Here is a 24,787-nt window from a genome sequence, read left to right on the forward strand (position 1 = left end):
AAGTTAACCACTTCCTCTGATGATGTATTATTTATTGATTTACTTACTCTTCTCTTAGTGTTGAATTTGGAGTATTTTATCCAGCTTAGGGAAGACTTTTCGAACCTGCGCGTTCAGACATGGTCTTCATGATGCCCTTCACTACCATGGAGTCCTCCTAACCCTCCCTACCTGAATATATAAACAGAAAAACATAAAGATGTCACAGTACTGAAAAAGTACGGTAACATCTCCATACTATTCTATACAACTTCCGGTAGTAGTAGTAGTAGTAGTAGTAGTTATAGTAGTAGTAGTTGATGTTGTTGAGTATCCCAGGTCTGTCTGGCTGAGCAGATTCACCAACCGCAGGCACGCAACCGGCCCTGCAGGGCCTGACAAATGAAACAATGCAACAACTAAAAGAAAACCACCTGACTGCACGACAAGTAAACGCCCAGTCAAAGCTTGACGGCAACTACACTCCTCCCAGTCCCATCATATATGACAGGATAACTGGAGATATGGTGTGGCGGAAGGCAATGCACACACAGCAAGGGGCAGGACCGTCAGGCCTGGATGCAAAATCTGGGCGAGCAATCCTCAGTAGCATCAAGTTTGGGGAGGCAGCAACATACCTATGTAACACCATTGCCTCACTGGCGAGGAAGCTGGCTTCAAGTCAGTGCAGTAACATCGAAGCACTGACGGCTTGCAGACTAATCCCCCTTGATAAGAATCCTGGATGCAGGCCCATCGGGGTGGGTGAAGTCTTAAGACGGATTATAGGAAAATGCATCATGGAGGTGGTGAAAGATGATGTGAAGCAGGCAGTTGGCAACCTCCAGGTGTGTGCAGGCCAGCAGGCAGGAGATGAGGCAGCAGTTCACTCCATGAGGAAAATATATGAGGAAGAGGACTGTCAGGCAGTATTATTAGTTGATGCCTCAAATGTATTTAATTCCATCAACCGGGAGGCAATGCTGCACAATATCAAGGTTAAATGCCCAGCATTTGCCCAACATGTGGAAAACACCTACAAAGAACCAGCAGACCTCTACACTGTGGGTAAGACAGCTGCTCACGATGTCGGTGTAATCTAGTCCACAGAAGGAGCTACCCAGGGGGACCCCGTTGCTATGGCTATGTACGCCCTGGCGATGACAGTGCTGCAACAACAGATCAAATACGAGGCCACCAATGTAAAACAGGTAGCCTATGCGGATGATCTCACTGGTGCTAGCAAGGTTGAGGATGTGAGGAGATGGTGGGACCTTGTAACATCTCATGGCCCTGAAATTGGTTACTACTCTAATGCAAGTAAGTCCATCTTGATCGTGAAACCAGCTTACTATCAAGATGCACAGGAAGCATATAGAGGCACAAACGTGATAGTGACCAAGGAAGGTCAGAGGCATCTAGGTGCTGTGATTGGAACTAAGGAATTCAAAGACAAACATGTGTGTGATAAGGTAAAGACATGGGTAGAAAAAATTAATACACTATCCAGCCACGCAAAAACAGAACCTCATGCAGCATACACCGCATTTACCTATGGTGTAAGTAAGGTGACCAGATTTATCTGGAGCTAAAAGCAGGACACTATCTTCCCCCGCCCCCGCGCGCGTGCGTGCGTGCGTGCGTGTGTGTGTGTGTGTGTGTGTATATATATATATATATATATATATATATATATATATATATATATATATATATATATATATATATATATATATATATATATTCACGTGAGTGACAACAACGGCTCCTGCACTACTCTCACCCTGAGGCTGCTAATCAAGTACTAACGTCTCATGCGAACCCCGAACATACCGTACGGTACAGTGAATGGGCCGACCAAAGTTACAAGGTAGTGAGTATTAAAAATTTTATATTAATAATTCAGTATTACAAGGGACAGCATGGTGGAATGATGAGGTGAAACGAGCTGTGGAACAAAAGAAGAAGGCATATAGTGAATGGTTAGCGAGTAGAGGTAGGGGAGAAGATGAGAGAGAGAAGAGAGAGGTATATGTGAGCAGGAGAAGGGAGGTTAAGAGACTGGTGAAGGAGAGTAAAAAGAAAGTGGATGAGGAGTTTGGAAGGAATCTGAGTGTGAAATGGAGGGAGAGTAAGAAATTGTTTTGAAGGAGGTAAAGAAAGTAAGGCAGTGTGAAAGGGGAAATAGTAGGGGAGTGAAAGATAGGAATAATAGATTGTTGGTGGAGAAGAGAGAGAAACTGAGGAGATGGAAGGAGCACTTTGAGGATTTGTTGAATGTGGAGAGTGAGAGCAGTGCGAGTATAAGTGGTTGGGGAATGGCTGGGAGAAGAAGAGAGGAGGGAGGAAGAGATCAGTAGGGCGGAAGTAGTGGAAGCGATGAAGAATATTAAGTTGGGAAAGGCCCCAGGAATTGATGGAGTGTGTGGTGAAATGCTTAGGTATGGGGGTGAGATTATTGTGGAGTGGATATGGAAGTTGTGTAGATTGGCTTGGGAAGAGGGAAGGGTTCCAGAGGACTGGAAATCAGGTATAATTGTTCCTTTATACAAAGGAAAAGGAGAGAGAGAGAAGTATGTGGTAACCATAGGGGTATTTGCCTACTTAGTGTGACTGGTAAAATATATGGTAGAATACTCATTGATAGGGTTAGGCATATGACAGAGGAGCTAGTTGGAGAAGAACAAGGGGGATTTAGGAAAGGAAAAGGGTGTGTAGATCAGATATTTGTTCTAAGATGTTTAGTGGAGAAGTATCTAGAGAAGGGAAGGAAAGTGTATGCTGCCTTCATGGACTTGGAGAAAGCTTATGACAGAATAGATAGGCAAGGTATGTGGAAGGTATTAAGAATATATGGAGTGGAGGGAAAATTGTTGAGTGCTGTGAAAAGTATGTACGAGGGAGCTAGGGTTACGGTGCGAGTGGATGTTGAGCTGAGTGAGTTCTTTGATCTCAATGTGGGACTGGAACAGGGTTGTGTGATGTCTCCATGGCTGTTTAATATATACATGGATGGGGTTGTAAAGGAGGTGCAGGGTAGGGCAGTGGATGTGGGGGTGGCTCTAATGAATGAGGGTGAGATTTTTTTTTTTTTTTTTATGTGTCCGTCTCTGGGCATAGGCTTCACAGCCTGCTATCAAGGCCCAGCAGTCCTCCTACATACCATACACCTCTACATGTCACCACTTCGGCACTAACACCCACCGTCCATATTGAATACATGCTAGGGCTGTCTCATACAGGACTGGTGTATTGGTATTAGCGGGGGTATTTTTACGACATGTCGGCGGGTCTTCTGGTAGATCAGTAAAGCCTGATTTAATGAAATTCAAATCCTTAAACTGTTCCCTGCCCCAGCCGGAATTCGAACCTGGGTCCGTTAGGACTACGGGCCACCTCTTTACCGATTGAGCCACCGCTTCCGGTGTTGCTGTTTGCTGATGATACAGTGCTGTTGAGTGAAGACGAATGGGAATTGCAAGGTTTGGTGAATGAATTTGGGACAGTGTGTAGGAGGAGGAATCTGAAAGTTAATGTAAACAAAAGTAAAGTTATGGTGTTTGAGAGGAATGAAGTCACAGAGTGTGCAGTGAGGTTGGATGGTGAGGATATGGAGAATGTGAGTGCATTCAAGTACTTGGGTAGTGTGATGAGTAAGGATGGAACTTTGGGGGATGAAGTGCGTGAAAGGGTACAGCAGGGAAGGAAGGTTGTTGGTACACTGAAAGCAGTGATGAGAAATAGGGAGGTGAGTATGGAAGTTAAGAAGTCACTGCATGATAGTATTGTGATCCCTACCCTGACGTATGGAAGCGAGGCATGGACCTTGCAAGAGGGGAACAAGTCAAGAGTGAGAGCAGTGGAAATGAGTTACTTGAGAGGAGCATGTGGAGTGACATGGAGGGACAGGTTGACGAATGAAGAAGTGAAGGAACGCTGTGGGGTGGATGTGGATGTGGTTGAAAAGATTAGGAGAAATACACTGAGGTGGTTTGGACATGTGAAGAGAATGGAGAATGAAAGACTGACTAAGAGGGTGTATGTAGGTGAGGTGGAGGGAGTGAGAGGGAGAGGTAGACCGAGGATGAGGTGGAGGGATGGAGTTGAGAGGAATATGAGAGAGGGGGGGGGTGAGTTGGGGGGAGGGTAGTCAAATGGTGGGTGACAGAGCGACTTGGAGGCGTTTTGTCTGCGGCCACCCTTTGCGGGAGTAGGGCGTCAGGCTATAGATAGATAGATAGTATTTCATTTGGTTAGGTTTATGCATAATTTTTCTAATTCATGCTATTTTCATAAAATAAGGTCATGCTATATCTTATGTAGTAGTAATTTTCTAAAAGCGGGACACTTACGATAATTTGCTCATAAAGCGGGACATTCTAGTCACAATTAGAAAGCGGGACAGACGTCCAAAAAGCGGGACCGTCCCGCCTAAAAACGGGACTCTGGTCACCTTAGGTGTAACGCACAAGTGGACCTTCATGATGAGGACAGTACCAGACATCGAGTTGCTGCTACAACCACTGGAGGATGCTATCAGGGATTCTTTCCTCCCATCTCTAACCAATGGCCACATTCCCACACCAGAAGAAAGGGACCTTCTAGCACTACCACCAAGGATGGGAGGCCTTGACATTATAAATCCAGCAGCCGTGGCAAGCTACGAACACAGGAATTCACTCATGCTCACGGAATCCTTGTCACAGAAGATTTCGCCCAGGTTGAGACGAGTGAAATCGACCACCAGAGGCAGAAAGAAATAAAGACACAGATAAGCAAGGAGCGTGAAGCAAGACAAAAGGACCAGCTGCAGCACATAATCGAATATCTAACACCAGATCAGTGCAGAAGAGTTGAAATTGCAGAGGAGGTTGGGGCATCGAACTGGCTCACAACCCTGCCTCTCAAGGCAAAAGACTCCCACATCAACAAACAAGAAATTATTGACGCAATAGCCTTGAAATAGTAGTAGTAGTAGTAGTAGTAGTAGTAGTTGTTGTTGTTGTTGTTTTTGTTATTGTTGAGCAACCCAGGTCTGTCTGGCTGAGCAGAGTCACCAACCGCAGGCACGCAACCGGCCCTGCAGGGCCGTCTCATGCAGTGAGCCCCTCTGACCTGATGCTCCTTTGCGGTAGAAAGCACCTTATTCCAGCCAGCTGCGGGGAAGACTGTGGAGGTTTGGTTCCTTGATAGACGCCACATTTGCATTTCACCACCCAGTTAGCAGGGGCACCATAGTAGGCTGCACATCGTCTTATTACTTAGTTATATGCTTGCCACCCACCACTATAAATGGTTTTCTGGGTTACAGGAAAACGTCATTCAGTGTAGAGCTACCTGAAATGGAAAGAATGGAAGGATGGGAGAAACAGGAAGAGAGGAGGGCAGTCATAGAAAAAGACTGATTAAGGTGAAGGACGAAGTAGGAAGTACTACTTCAAGTGAGTGGATGATGGCCACTGTCACCAACCACCATGTATCTGGTAGTAAAAGTTAACCACCTCATTCCAATAATGTATAATTTTTAATAAGGTCTGCTACTTCAAGATGCCTTCTTTAAAATTAAAAGAGATATCTTGTACTGAAATGAAAAATGATGGCTATAGTTAGTCTCACCGGTGCGAGAAATCTCACGAAGCCAAGCAATATTGTCAGAGGATAGCAAGGTATAATATTATGAAAAAAAAAAAAAGGTCATCGAGCTGAACGGGGTTAATGATGATGGTTATCTAACCCCATCCTATTCTAAGGCCTACCAAATTTAACCTAGCCAGCCTAAAGACTTATTTTTCACTTTTCTGAGACAACCACCAGATGGGGTTACTTCAGCAGGAAAAGTCCTCTCACAGTGAAGGGGTTAATGATGCCTGCATCCAAACCATCCTGTTCGAAAAATCTCTCCTGTGTTCAGTATGATCGTCAGTAGGAAGTAGTTTTGATTTTAAATATACATAATCATATTCAAGAGGACTCTATAATCGTCTGGAGATAGCAAAATGGTCCATATAATATGCATTTCAGTCATCCTGTGTTGATGCGCAGCTCAGTCAGCATTATGGTCAATTTAACCTGTGCAGCTGAGATGCATGGGACGAGTAGGGTGTGTTTGATTCGCGGCTACTGATTGGCCGCCGATGATGTAAATCTACAGTTTTTCTTATTTTAGCACATACAGTATATCTATTTTTAGATAACTGCAGCCAGTTTGAATATGGAATAATTTCCGAAGCTAAAGAGGTCAAAATTAGCTGAAAAGAGTACCGTTATCAAAGAAAATTAAAGTTGATTATAAAGTTTCATAAAACAATGGGTGACGTTTGAAGTAAATTATCCACCCACAGTGTACACCTACACCCGCATGTTGCATTATAAAATCCAATCACGCTGTACACCTACGTCCCCATGCTGCAGAACAATACATGCCTGCATATACTTCAGTGACATCATCGGCGGCCAATCAGCAGCCGCGTATCAAACACACCCTACTTGCCGCATACATCTCAGCTGCACAGGTCAATCAAATAGACTATATCAGTGTCCACCCTCCATCATTTTCTTTTCCTACAATTCTTTCACTCTTCACAGTGCTTGCTTTTTGCCTTTATTTTATGTATTTATTTGTGTTTTGATTAGATGCTTAATTATTACTTCATGAAGCAACCTAAATGTTTGCATTCCTCACATCAGGTGACTGGGCTGTCAACGTTATACTCATTATAAGAGCACACTGTTTATGGACAACAACTGTATTTTAAAATGCATCATCATAGCAAAGAATTAAGCCCTAAACAGAAGCCTACTAAGCGACGTTTCAGCCCCTTCACTACGGTGTCATATTGTTTCTCTCATTCCTGTGTCATATGCAAGGAGTGACTTTACGCAAGAAGTTACCGTTCCCTTCTCTATTTAGCCTAAATTAATCTAACCTAACCAAATCTAAACTAACCTAACCTTATCCTAGATCAACCGAACCTAAATAAACCTAAATTAAACTAATAACCATAATTCACGAAATTGATTTCACAATCTGCCTGTAACAATCATATGTATATCTATTTATATATATCTATATATCGACCTATAGTTACCTATAGGTCGATAAGACATCCAACTATTTCCCTGACACATATATTTCATAAATGTTGTTGATAAATGGTGCAGTACTTGAGAGAACATGCAGATACTTTTAGCCAGCAACTAAAAAGGGCACTCAGCGCATGCGCCCTGACCGGTGTCATATGCACGGAGTGACTTATGCTGGAAATTACCGTTCCGCTCAGTGCGCATGCGCCGAGTGGCCGTTTAGCTTCTGTTTTGGAAGTATCTGCATGTTATCCCAAGTTTTGTGTCATTTATCAACAACATTGTATGAAATACATGTGTCAGGAAGATAGTTGGATGTCTTGTCGACCTGTAATATGGATATATATATATAAATAAAGATATATATGTATGTTACAGGCAGATTGTGAAGTTGGTCATTTCGTGAATTAAGATTAGTTTAATTTAGGTTTATTTAGGTTAGGTTGATCTAGGATAAGGTTAGGTTAAGGTTAGTTTAGGTTTGGTTAGGTTAGGTTAATTTTGGCTTAATAGAGAAGGGAACGGTAACTTCCAGTATGAAGTCACTCCGTGCATATGACACCGGAACGGTAACTTCTAGCATAAGTCACTCCGTGCATACGACATCGGTTACCATCAAATTACTTTAGAGAAATAAGGAAGGGCTTCTATGAAGTGAAGTGGTTAAAGAAGACTGCCTAAAACCTCCAGTTCGGATGTCTTTCTTCATTTCAAGATAATCACTTATAGGCAGAAAGAATACCATAAAAAATACTCCACCATAACGGACGAGATAACACTACTATTGACTCTTATTCAGAAAGATTTCATTAATTTCTGACACTGTTTTTAGACGGAGTCATGTTAAGGAACTATTGAGAATTATAGAAATTTAGTATGATCTCATTACTTCTGATAATATCTCCGACCGTTAACAGTAACTATTGTTATGAAGGGAGATTTGCCAGTTAGGTAGTTTCGTACCTTCGAGACGTTTCTCGTACCGTAAGTTCCGGTACGAGTCAAGAATTGCCAGTTTTCCTGTTGTTTGTGAGCATAGTTATTTCGTAAGGTTAGTCATGCATTAATTTTTGTGCTCTTTTTCTCTAGAATGATTTATTTGATTGTTAAATTATGTATTTTAAGTTCGTCTGGTAAATGATTTTAGAGTGTTATGTAATGTAAGAAGAATTTGGCATGTTTTGATGTCTCCTAGTTGGTACCATAACTGTTGTTACTAGGGGCTGATGCAAGACCAGCACGTCCGAGAATGTTTGAGAAGTAGGTCTTTCTAGAACAATGCAAGCTTATATAAGATGGGGTAGAGATTATTACAAGTTTAGTCAGTGTTCAGTTTAGTTTGAGTAAAGTTCAGCCGGGTGTCAAGTCAGTTTGAGTGTAGTGCAGTGTCAGTGTTTATGAAGATTGTATATTTTTGGTACAGTACTTGTGAAAACAGTGGCAAACAGTGACGAGTTATTGAAGTTTGTATATCATTGGAACTTGAGAAAACAGTGAAGTGTTTAAGCTTTAAGTGTAATAACTGTGAAGTGTTATTAAGCATTAAGTGTAACAGCAGTTAGTAAAGTGTGTATAGCTCCAGTGCTTGTGAGAACAATGAAGAGAAGTTGGAAAGCATTAAGAGGAATTACTTGGAAAATAAAGACAGTGAACTTTAAGGAACCAGTGTTTATTTTCGCCTCAGCTGATCTTGTGTACTGCACACCTAAAGGCTGACCATAGGAAGAACAACTCACTGGGCAAAGTCCTTCCTGTACTGTACTACTGCTGTTGGAGCCTGTGGCAGTGTAGGGTGAGGACGTAACACTATTAAATATATTATTAGTTCATCTAATTTCGGTTTAGACACTAATTTGGCTGGATATCAAGGAAATAATGAATAATAAAATAGGTTACCATTGTCTCAACAAAGACACTACCGGATGACTGTGTAATGCAAAATGTTGAAATATAAATCAGATTAGGATGAAAAATTGTGGGACTGTTGTGAGCAGAATAAGCAAGAGAACCGAGGATTTGGTTGGAAAGGAGGAAGGTGCTCTTAAGGTGAGCAAATGTGCTAGTTATTTTACGAAGAGTCATAAAAACAACATTACTGAAGGAAAAGAATTTGCATACTGCTTTCACGGCTCTAGAGCAAGCATAGCACAATGGGAAGGAATGTTGGTAAATACTGAGAATATATGGAGTAGATGTAAAAAGATCAAAGCTGTTAGGAGTATGTATGATGACGCAAATCCCGGAAGGCACTTGGTAAATGATACAGGACCGAAACAGAGATGTGTCCTGTCTCTGTTGCTGTTCAGTATTTACATTGATACATTGTATGCCGGTAAATAACAGTGTCCTTAGTGAAGGAAGGTAGAAATCGCCTGTACAGTTGTTTGCTGATGATACTGTGCTGCTAAGTAGATGAATGGGAGGTGTACAAGGCTTGTTAAATGTGTCCGGAAGTGTGTGTTAAGATGTGAAATTTGAAAGTGGCTATAGTGACCGGTAAAGTTCAGGTCAGATTTTTAGGAGCAGTGAAGTCATGTAGTGCTTATTATCATGCTTACTGAGGGTCAGTGATCAGAAAATGGATATATCGCGTGGGCATGTCTATGTCTATGTGTGTTTTTGTGTCTCTGTGTGAAGTAGGTCAACGGTTAAGTCATATGGAAAGGTCATGTTGAACAGTTTTAGTCCGATTTAGACCAGTTGGCGGGAGTGCTGAGTAAATAATTTTTTTTGACAGTTTCATACCATAAATTAGAATAAACGAATATTATGGTTATTATCGACTGATCATTCTGTTTTAAGGCACTGTACAGTACATGAGAAGAGTGACAAGGAGTTCAGTAACTCAAAAGATAACAAAATAATATGACGACTCAGAAGGGGAGACATGTTCGTCGCAGTTATGACAATAAATATTTGGCACCATGAACACGAAGTATATACATAAATGGGACGAGGTGAAACGTAAGAAGGTAGCAGTCATTTATTCGGTTATAGATGGACAGAATCTTAATGCCTACGTACATTTCAAGAGAAATGTAAAAATATGGCATATTTAAGGTTATTCTCAGAGCATTCTATTATTTCGGAAATCTGGTAGTACACATCTGGTAATCCATAATATTAAATAAACATTATCTATCTATCTAATGCCAGACGCCTTAATCCCGTACGGGGTGGCCACAAACAAATCGCCTCCACGTCGTCCTGTCCCCCACCATTTCAATGCCCTGTGTTAAATAAACACAAAGAGAAAAATTATTTTAAAGTTTCACATTTTGCATCACATGGTTTCTCATTTGGCCCTCTTGATAAATGGCGTGCATTCATCTCTTCGTACTATAATATCGTATCAAAATATATGAACGTGGAAATTTCACAATGTAAGACGGCGGTGATTTATTTACATGCATTTCACGTTATGTTTGTATGAAACTCGTGAGTTAGCATGTCTTCTGTAGGTGATGTATTGCAATATAATACAATTTTCGTTCAGTAATTGTTTAATTAATTCGACTAGCATAAATAAGTTCATTAGACCCATCTAAGTGCCAAGAAGTTAAATGAATTCCAACAATATATATATATATATATATATATATATATATATATATATATATATATATATATATATATATATATATATATATATATATATATATCATCAGCCGTATGTGTGTCCACTGCAGGACCGGCCTATCCCAACCGAAGTGGGGACGATACAGCTAATGTATCTCCACCAAGTGGCTTAGGTTGTCTAGTAGAGTTTGTATGTAGGGTGAGAAGTGCTTGTAAGTGTCATTGTAGTGTTGGAGTGGCTTTGGATGTGTGTGTAGTCTGTGAACCAAGTGTAATCGACCCGCGCAAGCCGACTGGGTGCAAGCATACTTTATAGTATGCGACACTGGTTCAACCACAGCACCCCTTGTGTCCGCCAATGCAGTACGTGGCCTGAAGTACGCTCCCAAAGTTTATTACCCTGGCGGGGCGCGAATCCTCGTTCTTCAGTGTGCGAAAACGCACACTTTACCACTGAGGCTCCGTATATATATATATATATATATATATATATATATATATATATATATAGTTCCAACAACCAATTATGCCGAAATTCGCTGACGCAGATATGATGTGTAGATCGATATTTTTTATTGCATAGTAAACTACATGTTTATTTGTTCCTTCTCAGTAGCATGAAGAGTCCATTTGACTGATCAAATGTCGACCTAGACTGCATGAAGAACACACAAGAATACAGTAACAGAGAGAATGAGAATCATCACTTGGCATCTAGCATTCATAACTGGTGTTAGACTTGAGAGAGGTTGTGGTGAATATTATCACCAAATTAGTGTTCAGTACATAACTATTTCTTAAAAATAAATTTCTCTGTTTTTGTATGCTAATATTATTAGAAAATCACATATTTCACATGTGAAAAATTTTGTTTTATTATCGGAACAACTATCGAGCACCGTGGATTTGTTCATTGTGGGTTATAAATTGCCAAGTTGGGGATACGGATGCCGACAACATATAACTCGCTATTAATTGCCGCAGTAAGTGCCTGTGTGACCGCGGCTTTACTTGTGTAGTGTAGAACATGTTCGAACTACCAGCAGTATACCTTCGTTTCCTTTCAGACTGAAAAAGAATAAGAGGGATGACCATGAACTGTGGTTGACGAGTGTAAATATGGTACTAACCTCATACCGTGGAGGCAGGCGATGTTGGTGGGAGAGGAGGTGGTGATGAGGTGGAACATCCTGCCCAGGTTGGTGTAGGCGGAGAAAGGAAGCAGATACCTCAGTCCACCTGCGCGCGTGCACACACACACACACACACACACACACACACACACACAGGGAAAAATAGGATTGATTTCGTTCATTGGATATACAAGCAAAGTATGATTGATCTCATGCATTACACACACACACACACACACACACACACACACACACACACACACACACACACACACACACACACACACACACACACACACGAACCCCCCTCCCCCACGAACACACACAGAAGGTAGAATTAGTTTCCCTCTCAGATACATACAAAAAAGCAAACAAACAGAAGAATGAATTTCACTCGTGCACGCCAGGGATAATTAGGATTCATCTCGTGCAACATTTAAAGGAGTAAAGACTGGGTACATTTTGTTACACAAAACTCAAGCTAATATTTTTTACAGTACATTTCTGCTGGCACAAGATAAGGGCACACAGTTTTGAAAGGATGTGTCTTTGTCTATCTATCTATTTATCTGTCTACTGCCAGATGCTTCAATCCCGTACGGGGTGGCCACAAGCAAATCGCCTCCACGTCACCCTATCCCCTGCCATTTCACTGCCCTGCTCCCAGTTCACACCCCTCTCTCTCATATACCTCTCCACCCCATCCCTCCATCTCATCCTCGGCCTCCCCCTCCCTCTCCCCCCTCCACCTCACTCACATACACTCTCCTCGTCAGTCTCTCATTCTCCATCCTCTCCACATGGCCAAACCACCTCAGTGTGTTTCTCCTAATGCTTCCTGTAACATCCATATCCACACCACAACGCTCCTTTATATCCTCATTTGTCACCCTGTCTCACCATGTAACTCCACAGGCTCCTCTTAAATATTTCATTTCCACTGCTCTCACTCTTGACTTGTGTCCTTCCAACAACGTCCAAGTTTCACTTCCATACGTTAGAGTTGGTATCACAATACTGTCATGTAGGAACTTTTTCACTTCCATGCTCACTTTCCTATTTCTTATCACTGCTTTCAAGGAACCAGCAACCTTTCTGCCTTGTTGTACCCTTTCAAGCGGTTCACCCTCCAAACTTCCACCCTTACTCATCACACATTTAAACGTACTCACAATTTCCATTTGCTCACCATCCAACCTCACTGTACATTCACTGACTTCACCTTTTTGTGAGAGGTAATCGTGTTCTGAGTGTATTGGAGACTTCATAACTCATCGACTTAAGTTATTTTATTCACCTCAATATTATCTTTTTGTTATTGATGCTACCTACGTAGATATGAAAACAATAAAAATAACACAATACACTAGATATGTCCAATATGAAGAATAAATCCCTGACGAAGTGGTGGTGCACAACTTGCGATCCTGATTAGAATGAGAGTTTGTTCTATACTTCTTTGTGTGTTAGTCTCAACCATACTTTGTTTAATATTCTGGTGATGACTAGTATATCACATCTATATCTTGTTCTACTGTGTTACAGTCTCTCATATATATATATATATATATATATATATATATATATATATATATATATATATATATATATATATATATATATATATATATATATTGTATATATATATATATATATATATATATATATATATATATATATATATATATATATATATATATATATATATATATAATGAATAAAACATTGACAATGCTACCTTGTTGCAACCCTACAGCTGATCAAGCACATTTCCCCCGACTCCCTGCACACCTAACGAAGCGCATAACGACCCTCACCCCCGACCCCAACTGTGCAATAAAGAGACATTAAATCTTAAAAATTTCAGTAGTTTATCCACGGTAATAATGAGGTTATTAGCAGATCTGATAAAATCATGACTCATGTTTTTTTTTTTTTTTTCATTTAGGTAGCCATTTTTTATGATGACATAATAGGTAGTCATGAAACTTCATAGGTATGTACAGTCGACAGCAGAAGTTCGTCCCTCTCAGCGTGCGTGATACGAGCCTGTTGATCTGGAAACACTGTCTGAGATAGAGTTGTCAGGTATGGTTTAAATGGCTAACATTAAAGAAATGTGTTCGGAGATAAGTTAAGAACACATTCCCTAATGATAACATTGAACTGCAGCAGGTGGGATAATAACGTTATTGTGAAATGTATGACACTGGTGAATGAAGATTCTTCGTTAAGGACACAGGCGCACAGGATTATTTGGACTGACTGATGTTGCCAGCAAGTATTATATGAAATATTATAGAACGTTTTGCAGTCCTAAAGGTGAGGTTGCAGAAAACATTGATTACGTCAGTTACACACTAAACAAACACAAAAACTGACAGTGCTTGTTTCGCGAGTATACGGTTTTGTTTTACAAGTTAAAGACACTTCCCTTCCTGACCTCTCTCCCCACCCGTTTCTCCTCTTCCCAGTCACGCTCTGCCATCATCCACATCTTGTCGCTAATGCTGAAAATCGAATGCCTGTAGGTAGAGTGTGGAAATATAAAAGTGTTAAATGAGATTCTTCAACCTAATCGCTATGAAGTGCTATCCATGACTTCAATATAAATGTTAATAATATGAATAAATCGTCACTGTGGTGGTTAGGAGACATTACTCATCATCATTTATATAACACATATAATCATGTAAATACAGTGCTTCAACTACAGTACACTCCCTCTCCACCCCCTTGCAGTCTCCTCTCCACCCCCTCGCAGTCTCCTCTCCCCCATCCACTGTCTCCATCACTCCTCCCACCTCCCTTCCCCCCCCTCTACCAGTACCCCTTGTTTCTAGCCTGCAACACTCCGAACCCCTTCCCACGGTTTTATTGTACTGACCCTGCCGGACTTCATTTAATAGTTATTTCATATCTCTGTTTTCTCTCCGTTCTTCATTTTTGTCTCAGGAACCGAACAATATAACGACGTTTGGGTTATGTTTTTGGATTGTATTCTGTAACAGTGTGTATTATTATTAGATTGACAGTGGCGGTCAAGAGGCATTAATTCTTCAAGAACAGTAGTCAGTGCTTCAATTCTGCCATTATTTTATTACTCCTCCTCCATAGCCATTAATCTCTTGCTTACACATATTTTAATTCTTTAGTCCTTGGTATTGAACACTAAGAGTTACGATGGACATTTTGTAATATAAGTAATCTGGTTACTTGTGTGTAATACAGTTGGCTATATAACGGGGACGAGTATTGTGTTTATAATGTCACTACAATTACGACTTAAATTCCTGTATATGATAACTGTATTCAAACCATGAATAACCGATCTAGTTAGAGAGGCAAAACGAAGCAGGGTATATTAAGAAAAACCGTGGGAAGGGGTTGGGGTGTTGAGGGAGAGAAACAAGGGGTACTGGTTGAGGGGGGGGGGGAAAGGGAGGTGGGAGGAGTGATGGAGACAGTGGATGGGGGAGGGGAGACTGCGAGGGGGTGGAGAGGGAGCGTACTGTAGTTGAAGCACTGTATTTACATGATTATATGTGTTATATAAATGATGATGAGTAATGTCTCCTAACCACCACAGTGACGATTTATTCATATTATTAACATTTATATTGAAGTCATGGATAGCACTTCATAGCGATTAGGTTGAAGAATCTCATTTAACACTTTTATATTTCCACACTCTACCTACAGGCATTCGATTTTCAGCATTAGCGACAAGATGTGGATGATGGCAGAGCGTGACTGGGAAGAGGAGAAACGGGTGGGGAGAGAGGTCAGGAAGGGAAGTAATTTAACTTGTAAAACAAAACCGTATACTCGCGAAACAAGCACTGTCAGTTTTTGTGTTTGTTTAGTGTGTAACTGACGTAATCAATGTTTTCTTGCAACCTCACCTTTAGGACTGCAAAACGTTCTATAATATTTCATATACTACTTGCTGGTAACATCAGTCAGTCCAAATAATCCTGTGCGCCTGTGTCCTTAACGAAGAATCTTCATTCACCAGTGTCATACATTTCACAATAACGTTATTATCCCACCTACTGCAGTTCAATGTTATCATTAGGGAATGTGTTCTTAACTTATCTTCGAACACATTTCTTTAATGTTAGCCATTTAAACCATACCTGACAACTCTATCTCAGACAGTGTTCCCAGATCAACAGGCTCGTATCACGCACGCTGAGAGGGACGAACTTCTGCTGTCTACTGTACAGTTGGCCGCACTCCCGCGAGGGCCACCTTAGTGTTGGCAACGCTGGCCGAGATAGTAACCGCGAATCATTAGTAGTGAGCTCTGATCGAAGCATTCACAGGACTGAGGGAGGGAGCGGGTTTGAGGTGGGTAGGTGGGTGCCTGTACACGAGAGGCGAGATATGACGATTGTTGAGGCGACAGAAAAGTGTAATATTTATTAAAAGATTTTTTTTTTTTTCGGTGTTACTTTTGCCATCATGAAAAGTAAAAAGATCAACTTTAAATATTATACTGCAAAACAAAGACAACCGATCAAGATTCATAATTGTAGACTTTAATCGTATTTTTTTTTATTGTCGTTTCCAAGCAATGGACGCTGTAAAATACAGACAAAAACTGCCTGAAAATAATGAATCAGAATGCTGTTTATTAATCACATGTAACAAATGTAAATAACTTCATCCGGAATGTGGCAGCTGCTGACACCACTGGCACATATCAACATCGCCCATATCTAGCGTTACCAAACAAGCAGTTTAAAATCGCATCGTTGCGTCATCGCATCGTGGAGTTATCAGGGCTCCCATTGACCTTCACATGATAGCAGATTAAATATATATATATATATATATATATATATATATATATATATATATATATATATAGAGAGAGAGAGAGAGAGAGAGAGAGAGAGAGAGAGAGAGAGAGAGAGAGAGAGATCACAAATTGTTTAAAGCCTCATTGGTCAAGACGCCCATAATTTCATTTTTACAAACAACCATCTGTTGCCATCGTGTCCGTGCCTCTTTGCCTATCTCGTACTATGTAAATTTTTACATAGCAAAATCTGACTATAGCATTTAGCGTTTAGTATCATTAATCAGAATGTAGAAAAAATAGTAAGGTAAAAGAGTGATACAGCATCCCTAAATGCGGTGTTTGTTGTCGGGTGTTAGGAAACGCTTGATAAGGAGGATACGGAGGTGTGTGCTAGGGGTGTCAGCAATTACCGCATGCAGTATTAAGGATTCACATTTGCTATATTCAATAGCATTATGCTTTATGGTTTCCAAGCATTAACTGTGCCACTTTTCACAGCGGTAATAACTTGACAATAAAGGTATTAAAATATATATGATTTGTTACCAAGTATTGTATATTTTTGTTATATATAGCTTCCAGCCTTCCACTCATCTGTTTCAGACGTCATCCATCACCTCTCGTGCATAGGTATCCCCCCACTCTCCTCAAACCCCCTTCCTCCCCCCCAAACTCTCTCTGTACGACTCTCTCTTACTGGCTGTGGATGCTTCGAACGCATCTCTCTACTAGTGTTTCAGAGTCAATATCTTGGCCAGCGTTGACAACGCTGTGGCCCTCGCGGGAGTGCGGCCAGCTGTACATATTCAGATAATCATTTATCACATACAATTTCTGCCTCCTAGGTATAGTAGTTGCAAAGTTTTAGTAGAAACACAAGCAACGCTATGCTATTGCAACCCTCCAACTGATCAAGCACATCCCCTCTACCTCCCTTCACACCTAACCAAACGCAAAACAGTCCTCACTCCCTCATTCTTTTCTTTTTAAAGGTAGGAGTAAGGAGAACACCTTGAAGACACATAACCAGGGTCTTTCAGATTTCTTGAGCAGGTCACACTGAAATCTCTGCAAAAACTCTCTTTTTAATTTTTCAATAAAAAAAAAAACTACTTAGGACACAACATTCTAATTATGAAAAGGCACCAGTTCACTATAAGACACATAACTATGTGAAATTTCATGACTACAGTGAATACTTTCCGAGTTCTGGCCCAGAAATGAAATTTCTACGCCCGGCCTGCCGCTCTGCCGTCCAACTCTACGGACTGATACCTATTGATCCTAGTGATAACAGCACCCTGCTCTGAGTTGTCAGGTGGAGGGTAAAAATTTACTCACCTTTAACTATGGCAGTATTCTTGTTGCACTGAATGGTTACATCCAGGACGGTGGCTGCCAGCATCATCATCAGCAACAGCAACACCACACACCTGTGCCACAGCACACACTTGTTACCTCATCACCACACACCTGTTACCTCAGCACACCACACCTGTTACCTCACCACAACACATCTGTTACCTTACCACCAGACATCTGTTATTTCACCACAACACACCTGTTACCTTATTACCACACACCTATTATTTCATCACCACACACCTGTTCCCTTACCACCACTCACGTACAGTATTATTTCACCACCACACACGTGCTACCTTACCATCACACATCTATTATTTCACCACCGCACACTTGTTGCCTCACCACCATACACCTGTTATTTCACTACCACACACGCCTGTTGCTTCTAGATCACACACCTGCTACCTCGACCACATACCTGTCGCTCTGCGACCACACATCTGTTACTTCACCATCACACATGTTATTTCACTACTACACCTGTTACTTCACCACCACACACGTTACTTCACCACCACTCATCTGTTACTTCACCACCACACAGCTGTTACTTCATCATCACACATCTGATTCTTTTCCACACACACCTGTTACCACCACACCTGTTACTATACTGCCACACACCTTCTGCCACCACACCCCTGTTACTTCACCACCTCACTCAGATTGAACTTTGATTCTTCCAGATGCAGTTTAACTTTAAACAACGTATAATTGCGGACACTGATATAGCATCACGTTTCAGCTTAACAGGTAAGAACTATTTGTATTATATTCTGTGATACTTGTTGGACTCCGAAGACAACATCGTGGTTTTGAAGAGTAGACGCTTCTTCTCGTTATCTGTAACACTGAAGTTAATAGATATCTTTGCCTGCAGCATAAACACAACTGTTTTAATGTCTGCATCTCAAACTTCATGAAAAGGGATTAGAACCTTTTCATTATTACTGGCTATTAGGGCAATATCTCATTAGGTTTGACGGTTTCGAGATGTTGTAAGGGATCTGCTGACCTGGCAGTAGACCTGTCGACATAAATGTCATTTCACTTTATTACCATAAATGCTAGATACTGAGGAGTAAGAAACGGTGATGTGATCTTCGGAGTCAAACAAAGATGTTAGAGTACTATGCACGAGTTTCATAATGATTAATTAAAAAATGCAGTGATATTATTGTCTATGAACTATTGTCGTGAACCATGGTTTCCGCACACCTACGTATTATACTGGAGGAAGGATATGTAGTCAGGGTGTTATACCGAACAAAGACCTTTTACCATGTGTTACTGTGGTAGCTCCAAGTACTGGGTGGCCGGTATAAGGCGCTGCACTAAGCACTTATCTGATAACAGCTTATGAGTTGCAGAGATGGCTCAGTCTGACTGTGTGGGAGTAAGTGAAGAAGTCAGTGTAAGAAATATTTAATGGTCACGTTAGAGACTGATAACGTTGACTGAGCCGTCCTTGCAACACATGAGAAATCGTTCAGATGTACAAACATCTCTGCCAGGGTTAGTGTAGTTGGACTTGTAATATGTATGATACTGTGTCAAAATGTATAGGTGCTGTGTGGTGTAACTGCAATGTTTCCTGTTGCCTTTGTGTTAAGATCGAGCTACAGTCATGAATGCGCAGTCAGGCGCTGACATGCTTCTTATTGCCAAAGTGCAGGGTAAGGCTGAGGAGGCTATCTTGTGTACAGATCAGAGAATTCGTTAACTCAGCATAACGTGATGGCACCTGGTACATGTGATCCTCCCTTCTTTCTCTCCCAACGAAATTGGTGAGAATTAGAATGCAACTAGACATCAAGAAAGTAGGACGAGTCTCTCCTAAACTAAGTATCCAGCCGTCGTTGGAGGTGTTTTGCAACCTGAAATCGTGAGCGTTTATCTTTCGTAATACAAGTCCAGTTACACTAACTTGGCAGAGATCTTCATATAGTTATAAGAGGTAGCAAGGTCAAGAACACGCTTAATCTTCATCCAGTCCGCAACTTTTTCAGGTCTAACGCTGTTACCCCTTGCAGACCACCTACACCCAATCAAACTGACCCAGTGACCCAGTGACCTGCTCTAGCCCTCTCTTGCCCCGTCTTGGAGCCAGGTGTGGGAACAAGAGTGTGTTTAATTTTAAGCAATATTTTGTCAGAACCAGCCAGCTGATGTTTTAAAAGTTTGATGTGTGAGCTTCTCTCATAACAACTGTCCCCTGTATTCACTGCAATTATCATCGTATGCAGTATAACTAGGTGGTGAGTCTGAATTATTCAGTGAGAAGTTTATGATGTTATCTCCATACCAATATTCCTTATAGATTTTAATTGCGTATTTACACAATTGATTAAATCACTTTACTTAACTTTCTCAGGTAATTTCTCATACTCGGGGTTTTCTTTTCAAGTCTTCTCTATTCATATGAACACTTCGGTTGTAAACAGTTTGTATATAAATCCCCCCCTTTATTGTCATTGTAAATAATAGTTATTTTGGGGGGAGGTAAGAAAATTTTCTCTTCGCTTGTATTCACTTACTTTAATATTTTCGTTTGCATGTTTTCCCCACAACTTGTTTCTTCATGACATTAATTTAAGAAGTTTAACTTCCCTGAAGATGATACACATTCGTCCAGAAATGAGAGAGAGTCAGGTTTCACCGAGGTTGAACATTTTCATGACAGTTTTACACATCTGCGAAGCGGAGACTCATCAGAAACAAATCATCCGATCAGCTGAGTCACAGACTCTTGTTTCTGCTTAAATACCTGTCTGTGTTGCTTCAACCAGCTCTTCCGATGTAGATTTTTCATACCTTACCCGCAATATTTCACACATTTCTCATTTACGTTTTGACTGAGATTCACTTTCATCCTCTCCTACCACTCCCAGTACTTGCAGCTGTACCAGGGATAACTGCTCCTAACACCCTTTCTCATTCTACTTCTGTCACCATGAAAGTCAGCCCAACACAACTCCGGTACCTCAGACAATCGTCTTGGAAGATGCATCATGCCCTAAATTCACGGGTATGAATATTGCTATTAGTGTTTACATTTTTATCGGTGATGTTCACTGAAATTACTAACTAAAGACTTACAACAGACCATGCTAAGACTGCATACCTTAGATGCAGGCTAGATTATGGTTATTCAAGAGTATGTTCTCTAATAATATCTAGATTCCTGGATAAGTTTACTTCCTTTGATGAATACTGTGCCAGAATTATAGATTTTTTTTTTTCTTTTTTACTCATACGAAAGCAGGATACTTGATGAGCATCTACAGACTGTTGCCAAGTATGGGACAGGATAAGTTCACCCCTCCAGACCATAATACACTGTTGGAGGCACCTGCTATGGCAGCCGAGATATGAACTGAACTTTTTGAAGTACTGCAAAACAGTCCTTGGGTGAAAACTTATGTTACGGTTAAAACCACTCTAACCTTAGATAATGTAGCGACGTTATGCAGTTATCTCGGGTTTCTAAATCGTCTTGGCAAAGACGAGTAAAAGCTACATTAGAGATTCATTTTTCTTCTAAGGATAACTTGACAATGTTAGCTGCAGAGATAGAAGAGAAACTTGATATCCTACCTGCTCAGTCAGTTCGTGCAGTTCAACAAGTTACCACTCCCATTCCTACTTCTCAGTTTCAAGGTCAAGAACATGATCCACATACACCTAACAGACAAAACGTCACACTGCATTCAGTAGCCACGACGCGTGTAATACCTGCGTCACAAACTATTCTCTCATGGTCGTGCCAGATCTAAAAGCGGAACTAAAACAGTTTGTTGGTATTGTAAACACTCAGATCATTGTGAAGTTCACTGTTATAAAAGACATGAAGATGAATGAAGACACAAGCGTTATAATAGATCACTTTCACGGTCACCCGGTGGTGCTTACATTAGTAACGCACCCTAACGATCACGCTGTAGCACATACTGTACGTACCACAACAGTCATCATTCTACTAACGAGTGTCATGCCCTTGCCAATACATGGTAGGGGGAAGCCCCACCACCAGAAGCAACAGAATCCTCCATAAGAACACGAAATTCTGAGCTCGATCATCATAACATATTGGCAGAAGTAAACATTTCAGCAATTGCACCATACATATGATAGCTATACATCAAGACACTAACATTATCATACATATTACACAGTGCAGTGAGAGAGGACCATTGTTTATGGGTCACTTTGTACTGTAAGACTGCTCAAGGAACAATTTGCAATGACGCTTTTGCTTGCTCAGTCTTCAAAGGTTTTGAAGTACTAACAATATTCTTTTTTTCTGCTGTGAACTGCTGACTGTGACTTCCGTTCAGCAAGAGGTAGAAGTAGAAGGTGGGCAAATAGTATGGTTCACGACTATACCTCCAACTATTCCAACAATAATGATATTCGGGTACTTACATAAAGACAATATCACCCGCTTCTAAGTCCAGTTTGGGATCCTCAACCTGACAGAACGAGACGTCAGCATAGAATAATGTGCTGCTTAGCGTTTCATTCAGGCTTTGCTGTTGAATAAATGGAGGAAAGAGAAAAACATAGATGACTTACTATTACTACTGAAAATCGTTCTAAAATATCATAATACAGTGCATAATAGCTGGTAGCGTACATATGTAATCTAGAGGTTAAGTGGAAGTCATGGCTAGGGCTGAAGAAAATGGTGTTAGCACATTCTCACTCTCAGGAATGCCACAGACAGCACCTCGTGACGCCTGATCAGAAAGTCCCCAGGATCGAGAAAATTCCACCCAGCTGTGCCTTATACGTGACACAATCACTCATATAGGAGAGAGAAGGAGTTAGCAGGCAGGCATTAGGAGAGAGAGCGAGAAGGGTGTCTAGAAAGAGGCATGGTGGGGAATAAGGTAGGTGCATGGGCTAGCGAGAAACTCTCCTCCCATTATGCTTTGCTAGACTGTATTACTCTTAAGATATTCCCTTTGAAGAAAATAAACTACCATTAAACCCTCGACTCATCTTTATCTTCTCCTGTCATCAACGACAAGTACAACTCAGAGTCTCCTACAAATCAACTCACTGTTATAACAGCTCCACTATGACTACAATATAATTAACTACAAGTTTTATATATATATATATATATATATATATATATATATATATATATATATATATATATATATATATATATATATATATATATTGTTACGGAACAGAGAGAGATAATGAACACTTCAAGTGAGAATACTAAAATCACTACTGTCCCGCAACGTTCCAGGTTCAAAACAAAAGAGTTAGGTAAAATTACAAGTTAAAGTTTAATGCTCAATCTAACAACTAAACATTCAGGACTCATAAGGATAATGTAATGGCAAAAACAGGTTAAATATATGGCTAACTGCAATAGCCTCTATTAATACGATTTTAGCAAGAACAAATTTATCTAAGTCAGCCCTGATAAATGAGAGAATCGAATAATGCTCAGTTAAAGTAAGATATAATATTATTACAGATACAAAATATTATTAATATTGGCTGACATCAAAAACTCCACATGAATCACAAAAAACCCCACCAGGCCCATGAACCAACGCCTCAGGCCATACAGTACAAGAAAAATGGTAACAACACTTATACTCAAATTATACAGCAGCTAGATGGCTGGGGACTTCCTGAGCACTCACAAAAATAATAATACACTATACAGGGGAGGACAGAGATGTGAACAAAATGAGGAGTAGATCTAAGTGTCCCTAATGCAGAGACTGAGCTCATTATATAGGGGCCGGCAGAGCTTGATTCAACTTGCAAGAAGGACGCGCAAATGAGGGCACAGAGGACGAAGAGTTGACCCTCCTGCTCTGAACAACAGAAAGAACGACTTACTCTACTATAAGGGGGAGAAGGGGGGAGTGAGGTAGAACACGCAAGCCTGGTCACTATCGAAGCCACGAGGCGAATCGTGATCAAACATGCAGCATACTGTACGTTAGAATTATACAAAGGATGATGAAATCATAGGCTATGTAACACCTCCCCACAAAGAAAAGAAATTTACAAAGGAAATTTCTTATTACTCTAAAACAATCTGTCTAAAGTCTAGATAAGCAATCTGCAATAACATTTTCTTTCCCCTTGACATGTTGTATGTCTAATGAATACTCCTGAAGAAGTAGACTCCATTTTGTCAATCTCTGATTTTTATCTTTAAACTTACTAAGGAATTTCAGTGGGTTATGATCGGTATAAATGACTATGGGGTCAAAACCAGAACACAAATAAAATGAAAAATGCTGTAAACCCAAAATCAAGGCCAAAAGCTCTTTCTCAATAGTTGAGTAGTTCTTTTGAGGTGGAGTGAACTTCTTACTGTAATAAGATACAGGATGTTCAATACCCTGATCATCCTCTTGCAGCAAAACAGCCCCAGCTCCTGAATCACTTGCGTCAACAGCCATCTTAAAAGGCTTAGCAAAATTTGGAGTAGCGAGCACTGGCTGACTTAATAGGATAGCTTTAAGTTTACTGAAAGAGGATTCACAGTTATCAGTCCAAACAAATTTAACTCCCTTTTTCAGTAGGTCTGTAAGTGGTGATACAAGAATTGAAAAGTTAAGAACAAATCTCCTGTAATAACCTACCATTCCCAAAAATCTTTGTAGCTCTTTCCTACTTTTAGGTCTGGGAAGATCACTTATAACCTGAACCTTAGCTCCTGGTGGTGCAACGTGTCCATCACCAATTACGTACCCAAGGTACTGAACTTTAGCTTGACCAAGCTCACACTTTGATAAATTAGCTACAAGATTAGCCTGAACCAAACGCTCAAGAAATTTACTGACATGGC

At 40.6% G+C, this 24,787-nt stretch overlaps 1 protein-coding gene across 1 annotated transcript in view; it reads right to left on the reverse strand.

Annotated features, from left to right (window-relative positions):
* The window catches only part of LOC145392073 (nose resistant to fluoxetine protein 6-like), a 199,779-nt gene that overhangs the window by 155,717 nt on the left and 19,275 nt on the right, over positions 1–24,787 (reverse strand). Inside the window, exons 3-4 of the mRNA XM_080266532.1 lie at positions 17,926–18,017; positions 11,772–11,880 (exon numbers count right to left, since the gene is read on the reverse strand). Coding sequence (XP_080122658.1) covers positions 11,772–11,880; positions 17,926–18,017 — 201 coding nt within the window. The remainder of the gene's footprint in view (positions 1–11,771; positions 11,881–17,925; positions 18,018–24,787) is intronic.

The sequence above is a fragment of the Coenobita brevimanus genome, chromosome 2, assembly GCF_032717465.1.
Source record: "Coenobita brevimanus isolate Jiangsu-jjx chromosome 2, ASM3271746v2, whole genome shotgun sequence".
In the NCBI taxonomy this organism is placed as follows: Eukaryota; Metazoa; Arthropoda; class Malacostraca; order Decapoda; family Coenobitidae; genus Coenobita; species Coenobita brevimanus.